The sequence below is a fragment of the Amblyraja radiata genome, chromosome 8 (assembly GCF_010909765.2).
Source record: "Amblyraja radiata isolate CabotCenter1 chromosome 8, sAmbRad1.1.pri, whole genome shotgun sequence".
Taxonomy (NCBI): Eukaryota; Metazoa; Chordata; class Chondrichthyes; order Rajiformes; family Rajidae; genus Amblyraja; species Amblyraja radiata.
Window position 1 is genome coordinate 35,493,901 of NC_045963.1, and position 14,753 is coordinate 35,508,653.

Here is a 14,753-nt window from a genome sequence, read left to right on the forward strand (position 1 = left end):
CCATTGCTTCTCACCAGAGATGCTGCCGGTTCCACTGCGTCACTCCAGCTTTGTGTCGATCTTCAAATGACGTCACGCGCTCTAGACAGCTGTGCGGGCGCATGAAATCGCGCGCGACCTTCGCGCCTCAACGCGACCACGAGGTCGCGTAATTAGCGTGCCAAGAACACGTAAGTGGGACGGGCTGTAATGAGGCAAAGGGCAAGCTTCTATGGTGTATAATTCTCCGACTCTGCACTTTTTAAAAGTCATTGGCTTTTTAAGCTGCATTCATGGACTTGTTTTCCATGCCAATTTTTTACATAAAGCTCCATCCACCCAAGTAGCAATCATTTGTAGTGATCAAGCTTCCCCATCAGAGTCAACTGCTTATCTTGGTTTAAGGTTGTGTGTGTACAAATGTGCTAATTTTGGTTGCATTTCTGGTTCCAAGATGTTTCTGGTCTACACAGCATCAGGCCGTGGGTTTCCCCACTCTTTACCTCAACGCAATTACCCCAACCACTTCTTCCTGTTCGGCCTATTTCTTCAACAATCCCAAGTTTAACCCAGAACATCCACCATACCATAGTAAGCTTGATTGGCCTTTTATGTAAGCAATATTTTTCTGCAGAAATCGAGAAGCCACGCTTATTTGGATTTTTCAGGTGAATAACACCTCAGGACGAAAGGCTTGTGTAGGTTACCAAGTAAAGACACAAAGTGCGGGCAGGTGTGACTGAGCAGATCAGGCAGCATCTCTGAAGAACATGGATAGGTGACGTATTGGGTCAGAACACAGAATAAGGGACTGAAGAAGGTAACAACCCCAAACGCCCCCAATTCATGTTCTCCTGACCTGCTGAGTTACTCCAGTTCTTTGTGTCTTTTCTTGGTAAACCAGCCTCTGCAGTTCTTTGTTTCTACACGTGTAGGATGCCAGTCCCCTGTTGAATTTCTGTAGATGGCAACCTCCTAGGTTATTACCATTACTGATATTGGTGTAGCGAATGGATAGAGCTGCAAGGCCTGGGGATAAATACGGCACTACTGCATCTTAGCATGCAACGTATAACAGCTGGAGGTTGGTAATGCAAGGATAGTGCCTAACCATTCATCACATTCATAATGTGCAACTGTTGATTTTGCCTTGACTAGCTAAGTTAATGATTTATAGCCTTGCATTCCTTTAACTTTACGAGGACACTGTTACATAAACGTGTTTGCCAAACCTATTCCAGCTCTTTACCGAGCCCACATGCAATGATATCATTCAAGCTGAGGCAGACCACAGCATTCAGAAACACTGGGCACTTGTATAGTTTAGTTTAGAGATACAGCATGGAAACAGGCCCTTCGGCCCTCCGAGTCTGGCCGACCTGCAATCCCCTTACATTAGCACCATCCTACACACTAGGGCCAATTTATCATTTACAGAAGCCTATTAACCTACAAACCTATACGTCTTTGGAGTGTGGGTGGAAATTGGAGCAGCAGGAGAAAACTCACGCAGTCGTGGGAAGAACGTACAAACTTCATACAGGCAGCACCCATAGTCAGAATCGAACCTGGGTCTCTGACGCTGTAAGGCACCAACTCTAGCGCTGCGCCGCCTTGCCGCCCTGTTGGTTTGTTCTCTCCTCCCATCAGTTTAACAGCTTCTGTTTTCATGTTAGGTAACTTCAGGCAGGGAGGTAACTTCAAGCAGGGCACCGCAAGTGAGAATAAATGTTGTTTTATGTCGGATAAAAAAAATTCAATGCTGAACAATTTTCTATTGCAAGGATGATATTCACAAATAAATTATGTCCTTTATTATTGATGTTCATTTATTTGTTCAGGAAGAATATTTATACAATGTGAACCACAATTTCGATGTACAGTCCCAAATATGGCACATATAGAGTTTGTCATCGCGATTCTGGGGGTACTGTACAACAGTGTGCTGTTTGTGGGGAATAATAATTTACTGGTACAAATGACAATCAACGCCTCCTGAAACACAATCCAATCACACGGTTTTCCAGGCTGCAGAACCTAATATATTTGGCGGTGTATTTCTGGCGTGAATCACGCTTGTCTAGTTCAAGGGAGGAAGGAACGCCAGATGCTAGTACATACCAAAGATAGGCACAAAATGCTGGAGTAACTCAGCGGGTTAGGCAGCATCTCTGGAAAAAAAGAACAGGTGACGTTTCGGGTCAGAATCCTTTTTCAGACAGTTCTTTTTCTCCAGAGATGCTGCCTGACCCGCTGAGATACTCTAGCATTTTGTGTCTGCCTTGCCTAAATCTGTGTCAGATGCCCACACACTTACATCATTCCTCGTATAGTGCATGATCAAGCGTTGCTAGGGAAAATCAGGTCATTAGTCACTCTGATCCCGACCATATTTTCACAGTAATACTGTCCCGGCAGCTGTACAATTGGAAAGGAGCCTGTCTGTGCAGATCACTGTCTGGAGGTCCCCGTGAAGGTTACTTACTCAGACTCCTCCACCCAAAAAGGGAGAATTCGACTGGATAGAGCCTCTTCTAGAACTAGACCTGTCACTCCATCCAATTGATAAAGAATCTCTAATACCATACGGTATTTGTTAAACAGCTGGAAATTGTGCCGTCCAACTTCCACAGTGGTGCAGCGGTAGAGTTGCTGCCTTACAGCGTCAGAGACCCGGGTTCGATCCTGACTATGGGTGCTGTCTGCACGGAATTTGTACCATTTCCCCGTGACCGTGTGGGTTTTCACCAGGGGCTCCGGTTTCCTCCCACACTCCAAAGGCGTACAGATTTGTAGGCTAATTGGCTTCAGTAAGTTTGCAAATTATCCCTGGTATGTAGGATCGTGTTGGTGTATGGGGTGAACATTGGCCGGCGCGGACTTGGTTGGCCAAAGGGGCCTGTTTCAAAGCTGTATCTTTAAAGTAAATTACTAAAGTAAAAGAAGCCAACCTCAGAATCTTGCTGGAGCAAAAGATAGTTGTTAATAAAACCCTGACTAACTTTTAGCCTGAAAGCCAAATGCAAATCCTACTGTACCTTCACTTCAGTAGTAAGGCGGTGTTTGCACCCCCACCATCCCTGCCGCTGGTTTTCTGCTTAAACCACCTCCAGTAATAAAACAACAATGTTATTAAATGGATGAACTCAACATCTGGGACAGCTTTTACGCAACCATTCATTGCACATTCCAAGCCTTGTCACATTGACACCGTGTCAGCCTGTAAGTTCCCAGGCCATGACATACTGCAAGCCAATGAGTTATGTAAAGATCTGGCGGAGCAAAGAGTTGCAATAACTATTCCTGATTGCATTATGAAGCAATCCAATCAACACTCAACTGAGAAAAAAGTTGCAACGTTAAAGTAATAAGATGCACTACTACTGATGAAGCATCAACTATTTCACTTATTTTGTGTAAAAAAGCAGATCTTTCTCCCATATAACATAGACGCAGGAACAGGCCTTTCATACCCATAATGTCCATGCCGAACATAAGCCCCGTTATCCCCACCTGATTCATATCCCTGCATTCTCTGCGTGTCTATGGAAAAAGCCTCCTGAATGCCAGTGTCCATCGCCACCCTTTCCAGAACATAATATTTAATTTCATTTTCCTTTTGTGGTGATTTTAATTATACTTACGATTGCACTATGCGTTCCTCTGTCAGAGTAAAGGAAGAATCTATTCATTGTTTACTTTGAAATGCTTTACGGATGGTACTCTACCCTATAGTTGGTGAGCAATGGCTGCTAATGTTGCCATTGTCCCTGCACTGTGGCAGAGGTTTGGCTGTGGAGAGGTAATGCGTGTGGTGTATGTTGGCATGAACATCCACTCATATAATATGCTGGTAAAATTACCTAGTCTGGCGACATAAATTTCACCTCTTTCTGTCTCCCATTTCCTTTGGCTACAAAGTGACTCGTTATCAAGTGTTTACCTATAAAACCACTGGGGGAAGTCCCAATAACTAAAATTAAACCACACCTAGGTTATATGATTTTGTGTTTTACTTTCCTTTTTTGGGAAGTATGATTTCCCCAGTCACTCTTGATAGTTAAATGAAAGGAACAGTGGTGATAAAAGGGTGGGGGAGGTGGGGAATGGCCAATTTTATTTCAATCACATTAACAAAGAGAAAAACCTTCCCTCTGTTTAGGTATTATTCCACTTTAATGCAAGATCATCAAGTTGACAAATAACACACAATTAAAGAATTCTGGCCCTTAAGGGCCTGTCCCACTTTCACGACCTAATTCATGACCTCTGCCAAGTTTGCCCATGACTCATACTCGCAGCATGGTCGTCACGACGTCGTAGGAGGTCGTAGGTAGGTCGTGATGCTAGTCATAGGTACTCGTGGCATCAAGTAGGTCGGGGCGTTTTTCTAGCCTGATGAAAAATGTCCACGAGTAAAAAAGGTCATGAATTAGGTCGTGAAAGTGGGACAGGCCCTTTACAAGTGAACTTCGCTTAGGCCACATTTGGAGTGTAGAGTGCAGTTCTGGTCACCCCATTACGGGAAACACGTGGAGGTTTTGGAGAGGGTGCAGAGGAGGTTTATCAGAATGCTGCCTGGATTAGAGGGTTTCAGCTACATGGATGGGTTGGATAGACTTGGATTGTTTTCTCTAGAGCGTCAGAGATTGAGGGGAGACTTAATAGTATATAAAATTGTGAGAGGCATGGATAAGGTAGACAGTCAGAACCATTAGAGGCCAACATTAGAGGGGGTAGCTATACGGGAACGGAGATGTATGGTACATGTTTCTTTACACAGAGTGGTGGGTGCCTGGAATGCATTGCTAGGGGTGGTGGTGGAGGCAGATACAATAGTGGCATTGAAGAAGCATTTAGATAGGCACATGGAAGTGCAGAGATTAGAGGGATAGGATCACATACAGGTAGATGAGTTTAACTTGGTATCATATTCAGAAGGAACATTGTGGGTGAAGAGCTCCGTACTTGTGCTGTACTGTTCAATGTTCTATGAAGTGTAGTAGGTCACTCGATTCATTGCCATTTCTTTGGGTGGGAATAAAGTGATTTAAAGTCCAAACCATATGAAACCTCCTTGTTTACTTTGAGTTATTAGTATTTTTTTTCCTTTTATTGATCTTTCATGCCTCAAACTATCTAGGTCAGTGCTCTAAATGCTAATCCATTTCGATCTCCTGTGTTCGTAAATCTGATCACTATTGTTTCCTGGTTATTTTGACTTGGCCGTTTAGTTCTGGAATAACCCAACAAAACGTGTAATACTACAATAGATGCTCCTGAAAAACTGCATCCTTGGCAAAGCGCTTCAGGGTGGCACGGTGACGCAGTGGTCCTGTTGCTGCCTTACAGCGCCAGAGACCCGAGTTCGTTCCTGACTACGGGTGGCGTCTGTATAGAGTTTGTACATTCTCCCTGTCACCAAGTGGGTTTTCTCTGGGTGCTCCGGTTTCCAAAGACATTCAGGTTTGTAGGTTAATTGGCCTGTGTAAATTATCCTTAATGTGTAGGATTATAACTAGTGTAACGACAGATGGCACAATGGGCTAAGTGTTCGGCTGGCAACCGGAAGGTAGCCGGTTCGAATCCCGCTTGGAGTGCATACTGTCGTTGTGTCCTTGGGCAAGACACTTCACCCACCTTTGCCTGTGTGTGAATGTGTGTGAGTGATTGGTGGTGGTCGGAGGGGCCGTAGGCGCAGATTGGCAGCCACGCTTCCGTCAGTCTGCCCCAGGGCAGCTGTGGCTACAGAAGTAGCTTACCACCACCGAGTGTGACTGAGGAGTGAATGAATAATGCGATGTAAAGCGCCTTGAGTATTAGAAAGGCGCTATATAAATCCCATCCATCATTATTATCATTAGCGTACATAATGGTCGGCGCAGACTCGGTGGGCCGAAGGGCCTATTTCTACGGTATCTCTAAATTAAATAAAGTAAACAAAGCTTTTGATCATTAATCCTAATGGTTCATTGACATTTTTTCTCTCGCAGTTCTTGTGGGAAATCTGAAATTTTAATACAAAATACTATGAATATTCAGGAGATGAGAGACTATGAAAAAAGGAGAAACGGTTAATGTTTCAAGCCAAAGAATTTTCATTCTATTTGCACATCTCTATTCCCTCTCCTGGGAGGTGTCGTTTAATCCTTTTTGACATTGAAACAATTTCAATCCAATGAAATATACCTTTCGGCTTTTAGAACCACTGTATTTAGAGAAATGAGAGAAATAGCAATCTGTTTCCTCCCACTGGAAGAAGCTGCTCTCTGGTCCGACCAACAGAAATTGACAAAACATTGAGGGGAATTATGGATGAAACTTGCACCTCATCCCAAATGTGTTGGTGCTGCAGCGGGTTCACCAAAAATGATTGCCCTAACCTTTAACACTTTCCAAGATCATTACTCTTGTTAAATATCATAACAACAGGCTATCCAACAACACTTTGGGACTAGCACAATAGCAACCATATTGAACATGATGAATTGTGCCAATGGAGAAAGTAATCTTAGAGTAACAAAATATTAACATCTGTAACCATTTTCATTGACCAACAAATTTAGCCCCTGTTGTTAGACGCAAAATGCTCGAGTAACTCGGCGGATCAGGCAACATCTCTGGAGAAAAGGATTGGTGACGTTTCGGGTTGGAACATTTTTCTTCAGACTGAAAATCGGTGTGGGGGGGGGGGGGGGGGGGGGGGTAAACTGGAGGCGAGAGAAGGCCAGAACAAATCAGGGCCGGTAAACAGATGACCTGAGGTCAGGAAGGATGGAGTCCATAATGGCCCATTGTTGGCTGTGGAAGGTGTGATAACAAGAGCGATACAAGGATATGAACAATGGAACTGGTAGAACGACTAGGGAGGGGAGAGAGGGGAGCAGAGGGAATGCTGGAGTTCATACACCTGTTGTAGCCCTGTTTGTTTGAGTTTAATTCTACTTTGTTAACGGTAATCCTGACTACAAGATCTTATTCCTTGATGCTCTTTGCCTTATTTATATTTTCTTCTCCACTGTTAATCTTTACAAGTTCGCATTGCAGTTGCCGAATGAATCTCTGGTGTGCCGTCTTGATTGAGAGGTTGTAATGTGGGCTGCGAGTTCCTTGCTGGTTCTCACACCACATTCTTGTCTTGGAAAATACCCAAAAATCAGATCACATCAGTATCAATTTTATACGTTGATTAGTCATTGGACAGCTGTAGCATTTTTTGGATTTAAGTCTGTTCTTATCACTTTGTTTTCCCCCCACCATGCAGATATTTTGTACTCTGTCGTTAATCCGTCGCTGGCCCTGGATCTTGGCCTTGGATTGCTGTGTGAACTTTTGCAGATCTGGGGCCAGGTCTTGCCTGGTATTGTAGCCCTCGTTGAATGGATGTTGGAAGAAGATGATGTGGAAGAAGATACGGTGAATGAAACCCTGGTATGTCTATAATTTACCGTCAATTTATTCATCTTTACTTTAGACTCTTCATCTAAAGTAAATTCATCTTTACTTTAGAGATAGAGTGTGCAAACCTGGTCCTTTGGCCCTTCGAGTCCACGTCGGCACGGCTCTTCGGAGGGAGCCCGCAGATCACTGCCTATTTGCTAAATCCAGAATTAGGCTAGTTAAGGTCCATCTTTTGCTTGGGTAACTTACAATGTTGGTAAGAACGTTGAATTCTCTAATTTTAAGAAACTTTTACTAACACTCCCCTCCCCCCTTGACCCTTCCTCCCACCCTAGTCGTTTAACAAGTTCCGCAGTTCACCACATTGTATCCCTCTTGAGATCACACCTTCCCTAGCCAACAATGGGCCTACCAGGACTCCACCCTGCCTGAGGTTATTTCTTGCCGGGCCTGAATGGTTCTGGTCTTTTCTCGCCTCCAGCTCTTTACCCCCACTCCCTACATTCAGTCTGAAGAGGTGTCCCGACCTGAAACTTCACCTATCCTTTTCCCCCACAGATGCTGCCTAACCTGCTGAGTTACTCCAGCACTTTGTGTCTATTTTTGGTATAAACCAGTTCTTTGTTTCTCCATCCTGTTTATTATTCATCTTCCCCTCGCCACCCCTAGTCCTCCCATTATAGGTGTGTCTGTGAGAGAGTCTGATTTGCAGGCATAGAAGACACATGTAACATTACTCCCATGGAGTGAGGTTGGTTTTAAACTGGTGTTAAGAGGCGGCTAAAGGAGGCTCCCCAAAGCTGTCCATTCAGATTAAGTGGATTGTGTGGTGAAGAAGAGGTACAGCCCCCAAATAGTAAATCCCAAGGCACCAATACTTAGTCGACCTGGAAGTTGTAAATTCTCCAGTAATGTATTTCCAGAACATATCAGACACGTTCTCAACTTAGAATGGACCACTTATTTTCACTTAATATATATTTTTTAATGTTTGCCAATATCTAAAGAAAAATTTTAAAAAAGATTAAATGCTCTGCATGATGAAATGCTCACAGAGAAGATTTATGAGGATGTTGCCAAGACTTGAGGACCTGAGCTTTCAAGAGAGGCTGAGCAGACTAGGATTATTCCTTGGAACACAGGAGGATGAGGTGTGATCTTACAGAGGTGTATGAGATCATGAACAAAATAGATAGGATAGATGCACAGAGTATTTTACCCAGAGTTGGGGAATCAAGAACCATAGGTTTAAAATGAGAGGGAAAAGATTTAATAAGAACCTGAGGAGCAACATTTTTCACACAGAAGCTGGTGGGTATATGGAATGAGCTGCCAGAGGCACGTACCAAAATTGAGGCAGGTACCAAAACACCATATAAAAGACTGAAGAAGGGTTTTGGCCCGAAACGTTGCCTATTTCCTTCGCTCCATAGATGCTGCTGCTGCACCCGCTGAGTTTCTCCAGCATTTATTTGTGTACCATATAGAAGACATTTAGACAGATACGTAGATAGAAAAGATTTAGTGGAATATGGGTCAAACGTGGGCAGGTGGAACTAGTGTAGATGGGGCATGTGGCTGGCATTGGCAACTCGAGCCGAAGGGCCGTGCTGTGTGACTCTATGACTCTCTAAGTTCAACAGTGGAAACGTCTTATATTTGCCATAGCGAGATGGCAAAGACTCTTCTGCAGTTTATCTTGCCACACAGTTAAATGCATCTCACATATTCACGGGGATATATTTCACACAAAGGAATTAAAATGGGATTCTACTGATTGTTTTTTCAAGTAAATGAGAACCTGTTCATGATTTCCCAGTTAGTTGTTTTTGAATTATGAACTACTGCTTAATGTGGAATGTTCTCACATGAAAAAAAAATGCCCATCTGTTTCTCAATTGTAGGAACATGCCCAGTGCGTATGTAGAAATATTCCATGGGGTAATCTAGGAATTCCAGGATTGTCACACCTACACACTGGGCTAATTCTTGGAATCCATGTCTATTTATTGTAAGGATAAGCAACACTGCAGATTTGTGTTAAAACTGTACATTGTTGCAGGCCGTTTCTAACTATTGTGGCAGAATTGATACATGAACAATGCATTACTGTGTGATCAGTTCCTTTTTTAAAAGAAATCTGTTACATTTTATGAAATGGGAACTATTGTCAGGATCTATCACTGGGATTATCAGGATTTATTACTTTCACTGTGTCTAAATCCTGGATCTCCTCACTATACTTTACTTTAGAGAGCATGGAAAGAGGCCCTTCGGCCCACCGAGTCCTCGCCGACCACCGATCACCCCATACACTAACACTATTCTACACATTAAGGGACAATATTTGACCAAAGCCAATTAACGCACAAACCAAAGGAAACCAAAGCACCCGGAGAAAACCCAGGTAGAACGTCCAAATTCCATACATACAGCACCCGTAGTCAAGATCGAACCTGGGTTTATGGCGCTGTAAGGCAGCAACTCTACCGCTGCACCGTCCTATTGTGCCTCACCTGTTCTCACCATAGACCACAGCAAACCAAGCTAGGGCTCATCACACCTCCTACCAGGCAACTATGGAGTGGCAATCAATACTGGTCTTTCTAACAGCCCCAATCCTGTAAATGATTGAAAAAAATGTAAACAGTTTGATATTTCTACATCAGAATTTTCAAAACTTGCATAATTTCCTCCTAAATTATACATATTTTAATTTTTTTGTTTTAGGGAGAATATGACGTGCTTTTTGATAAAAGCGAAATTAATCTTTGGGCCGAGAAGATCACATTTGCCAATCTGCTCCAGAAGCATCTGTCAAGACTTATTTCCCATTCGAGGGCGGTTCCAGATGATGAATCCCATCTCTGCCTTCTGTCAGCGAAGGCTTCGGACCAAGCGCAGCGGGTAGCGCGGCTTTTTGACGGCCTGCCACCTGCAGCAGAATTTTCTAGAACAGCCGACTACACAAGGCTGAGCATTCAAAAAGTGAGGCTGTTGAACACAGCCCAACTATTGAGGCTGTTTGGATTGGGTGCCATCATTGTTGGGCACTTCTGAAGTGGAATGATCTCATTGTTTGACTTGGCCCAAAGCTGAGGAACATCAGATCAGCAGAAATAGAAAGAGAGGCTTGTGGCGGCCGTAGAAAGACTGTATCCTGTTGGGATGTGCTCATTACCACGTGAAGATTCTTGTGCCAGTGATAACTAGGGGGTATCAGTTACTCCCCTCACGATTGAAAGCTGGACTTTGTTAGCATCAGAAATGAACTCTTATTATTGTTGGTGTGGTAATGTTATGTGGACCTACCTGGTCCAGATTTGCAAATTACAATTTGAATATGGAGAAAGCTTGGATGAATCTTAATTCACATGTCTTTATGATTTCTACATCAAATAAATTTTAAATATAGTATTTACTTTTGGTTGCATTTCTCAACTTAACAGTCAAATCTATGAGCAATAAGATACAATTTGGAATTATTAGATCTTTCCTCTCTCACCTTAAACCTATGCCCTCAAGTTTTTGATTCCCCTACCATGGGAAAAAGATGCTATCTATTTCCCTTATGATTTTACACACATCTAGAAGATCACCCGCTTCCTACGCTCTGAGGAATAAAGTCCGAGCTTGCCCAACCTCTCCCTGCACCTTGGCCCCTCAAGTCCTGGCAACATCCTTTTCTGCACTCTGTTCAGCTTAATTACATCCTTTTCATACCAGGGTGATCAAAACTGAACACAATACTCCCAAGTGTATCCTCACCAACATCTTGCACAACAGGAGCATATCATCCCAACTTCTATATGTTATACCTTTACTGATGAAGGTTGGTGTGCTAACAGCCAAATTGACTGCAATGTCTACCTGTGAAGCTATTCTACAACACACCCTACGGCTCTACCATTCACTGTGAAGTCTGTCTTCCAAAAATGTAACACCTTACATTTAAGAGAATCAAACTCCATTTGCCAATTTTCAGCCCGTTTACTAGTTTGGAGATACAGCGTGGAAACATGCCCTTCGGCCCACCAAGTCCAGGCCGACCATCAATGACCACTTCACGCTAGTTCTCATATCCCACTTTCTCATCCATTCCCTACATACAGAGGCAAATTAACCTACAAACTCATACGCTTTTGTGATGTGGGAGGAAACCGGAACACCCAGAGGCAATCCCACGGACACAGGGAGAACATGCAAACTCCACACAGACAGCACCCGCGGTCAGGATCAAATGCAGGTTTCTGGTGCTGCGAGGTCAATCAGCTCTACTACTGTGCGGCACTAACCGAGCCTGATCAAAATCCCACTGTAATACTTCATAACCTTGAGCAGGTTGTTTCATCCAACGGGCGGCATGGTGGCGCAGCGGTAAAGTTGCTACCTTACAGCGCTTGCAGCGCCAGAGACCCGGGTTCGATCCCAACTACAGGTGCTGTCTGCACGGAGTTTGTACGTTCTCCCCGTGACCGTGTGGGTTTTCTCAGAGATCTTCAGTTTCCTCTCACACTCCAAAGACGTAAAGGTTTGTAGGTTAATTGTAAATTGGTGTAAGTGTAAATCGTCCAGTGTGTGTAGGATAGTGTTAATGTGCGTGGATCGCTGGTCAATGTGGACTTGGTGGGCCGAAGGGCCTGTTTCCGCGTTGTATTCCTAAACTAAACTAAACTGAACCAATAACTAATCTGTCATCAGCAAAGTGAAAGGTTATTGATCCTGAACTTATACCTGACAGCACAGATAGAAGTATCTTAATATACGGACAGCAGGGGCTCAAGAAGTAGCTTCCCACTCGTCTCTAAACGGCAATTAGGATTAGGCAATAAATGTGATACTTTGGTGGATATGAAAGATTCATGTCACCACTTTGATGAGCAGGGCAGTTACCCCTGCTTTCCCAGATAATATTTATCCTTTAATAGTGAACAATTAAAATAAAAAATCAGCTCATGATTACATTGCCAATTGTGGGATATAGCTGTGTCTAAATTGAGTACAATGTGATAAAGCTGTGATGTGCCTAAGTCTTCAAGCCACCACCTAATGAAACTACTGTGTTTGCCTGTGAAGCAATAAACTGTTTTTTAAGACTGAAAGATGAGCAATGAATTTTAGTGTCCAGTCATCCTTTAACAAGCTGCCCAGAGGGAAGCGGAGTGTATTTTAGCACACGATTCTGCAGCTCTCATTACAGACATAAAGGTGGCCTGGTGAACTAACTGGGCTTTGTTCAAAAACTTTAATGTTCAAAGTTGGCCTAACTCCAGTTGAAACGGACAGAAATGACTGCAGTGATTACAAAACCAAAAGATTTGCTTAGTAAATTCCAAGCTAACACCATAGTGTCTGCACAAGCTCTTTGTGCAGTTTAAAATGTTGGGCTCAATTGTGCACCATCAGTGTAGATGAACAACTTTCATGTGCTCCTATTGCCTATTCAATCCACTTAATTTATGAATAATAATCAGATGATGACAGTGAGAACCATAAGGAGAAGTTACTCATTGTTCCGCTCAAGTGGTTTCCTGCATTAATTATGTTGTTAAGCCGGCAAGGGTGCCGAGATGACTTACAATGGTGTTGCCAGGACTCGAGGGCCTGAGCTATATGGAGAGGTTGAGGTTGACTTTTTTTTATTCCCTAGAGTGCAGGAGGATCAGGGATCATCTTATAGAGGTACAAAATCATGAGAAGAATAGATTGGGTAAATGGACTGTTTTTTACCCAGAGTAGGGGAATCATGAACCAGAGGACATAGGTTTAGGGTGAGGGGGGGGGAAAAGATTTAATAGGAACCCGAGTGGCAACTTTTTTTTTAACACAAAGGGTGGTAGGTATATAGAAAGTGCTGCTGGCGGAGGTAGTTGAGGCAGGTATTATTGCAACATTTAAAAAAATCATTTGGACAGGTACATGGGTAGGATAGGTTTAGAGGGATATGGGCCAATTGCAGGCTGGTATGACTGGTGTAAATGGGGCGTGTTGGTCGGTATGGACAAGTTGGGTCAAAGGACCAGTTTCCACACTATGACTATGACACTACAAATGCAATAACGTATATATGTCAAGAAAGAAATGGAAGAATAGAAGTGGAAGAAAAATTAAATGCCATATTTTAAACCCAAACTCCAACATAGTGGATGGCACAGTGATGCAGTCGGTAGAGCTAATGCCTCACAGCGCCAGAGACCCAGGTTCAATCCTGACCTCGGGTACAGTCTGTATGGAGTTTGCACATTCTCCCCATGACTGTATCGATTTCCTCTGGGTGATCCGGTTCCCTCCCATACCCAAAGATGCATAGGTTTATGTCAATTAGCCTCTGTAAAATTGTGTGTAGGGAGTAGATGTGAAAGTGGGCTGAAGGGCCAGTTCCTATGCTGTATCTCTAAACTAAATTACTATTTGGTGTGGGCGGGGAAACGCCCTTTAGAAAGTCTCGAAAGACTAAACTGAATAACAGGATTCATATTTAAGAAGGAACTGCAGATGCTGGAAAAATCGAAGGTAGATAAAAATGCTGGAGAAACTCAGCAAGTGAGGCACCATCTATGGAGCGAAGGAATAGGTGACGTTTCGGGTCGAGACCCTGCTTCAGCCCCTTCTTCAGGGTCTGACTCGACCCGAAACGTCATCTATTCCTTCGCTCCATAGATGGTGCCTCACCCGCTGAGTTTCTCCAGCATTTTTATCTAACCGGATTAATATAGTAACTCCCAGAAAGATCAAGGAGATATAGTTTACCAAAAGAAATAGTGGGGGCTGAGTATTAAAGAAAACAAAGAAGTCTGAGGAGCATTTGCTGAACCCATTACAGGAAGTCGATATACTTCAAGGAAATCATCTGGAGTGATTTGCCTCCTTGTGCTTTCCAGCTGTCTTTTGAATTGGCCTCAGGGTCTCACAAAAAGTGTATTTTTCCAGATTTGACAGTACAGAAAATTCACGTGGGATTAAAGCCAGACTGTCCCAAACATAAGCCGAGAACTACCCGAATCAAAAAGGGAATGTTTTGCGTGGGCAAGCTGAATTATAAAATAAACCACTTTGGTTTATTAGCAGTATATATACATTACTGTTATATAATATATTTTCAGACTGCAGTTAAACTGGGAGGTTTGCGAGTGGGCTGATGATTTAGTTACAGCGGTAAAATAGATTACCTGCAAATGTCACATGGCTGCAATTTATAATGACAGTCAAAGAACCTCATGGCCAGAAAGGGGCTATAAACACCGAGAAAAGCATTTTGCAAGCCTCAATCTTCGTGAAAGGGTTTGAATGAGAGATTGTGTTTTCCAAGTTTAAAGAGATACTGGGTTGGAAATATAGGCAAATAAACCTGTCACTGGCAGCACTGCATGGAT

At 43.2% G+C, this 14,753-nt stretch overlaps 1 protein-coding gene across 2 annotated transcripts in view; it reads left to right on the forward strand.

Annotated features, from left to right (window-relative positions):
- The window catches only part of thada (THADA armadillo repeat containing), a 350,054-nt gene extending 339,253 nt beyond the window's left edge, over window positions 1–10,801 (forward strand). For both annotated transcript variants that reach the window (XM_033025547.1, XM_033025548.1), the window contains 2 exons: window positions 7,244–7,410; window positions 10,111–10,801. In XM_033025547.1, the coding sequence (XP_032881438.1) occupies window positions 7,244–7,410; window positions 10,111–10,440 (497 nt within the window). In that variant the 3' untranslated portion in view covers window positions 10,441–10,801. The remainder of the gene's footprint in view (window positions 1–7,243; window positions 7,411–10,110) is intronic.
- The last annotated feature ends 3,952 nt before the right edge of the window (window positions 10,802–14,753 follow it).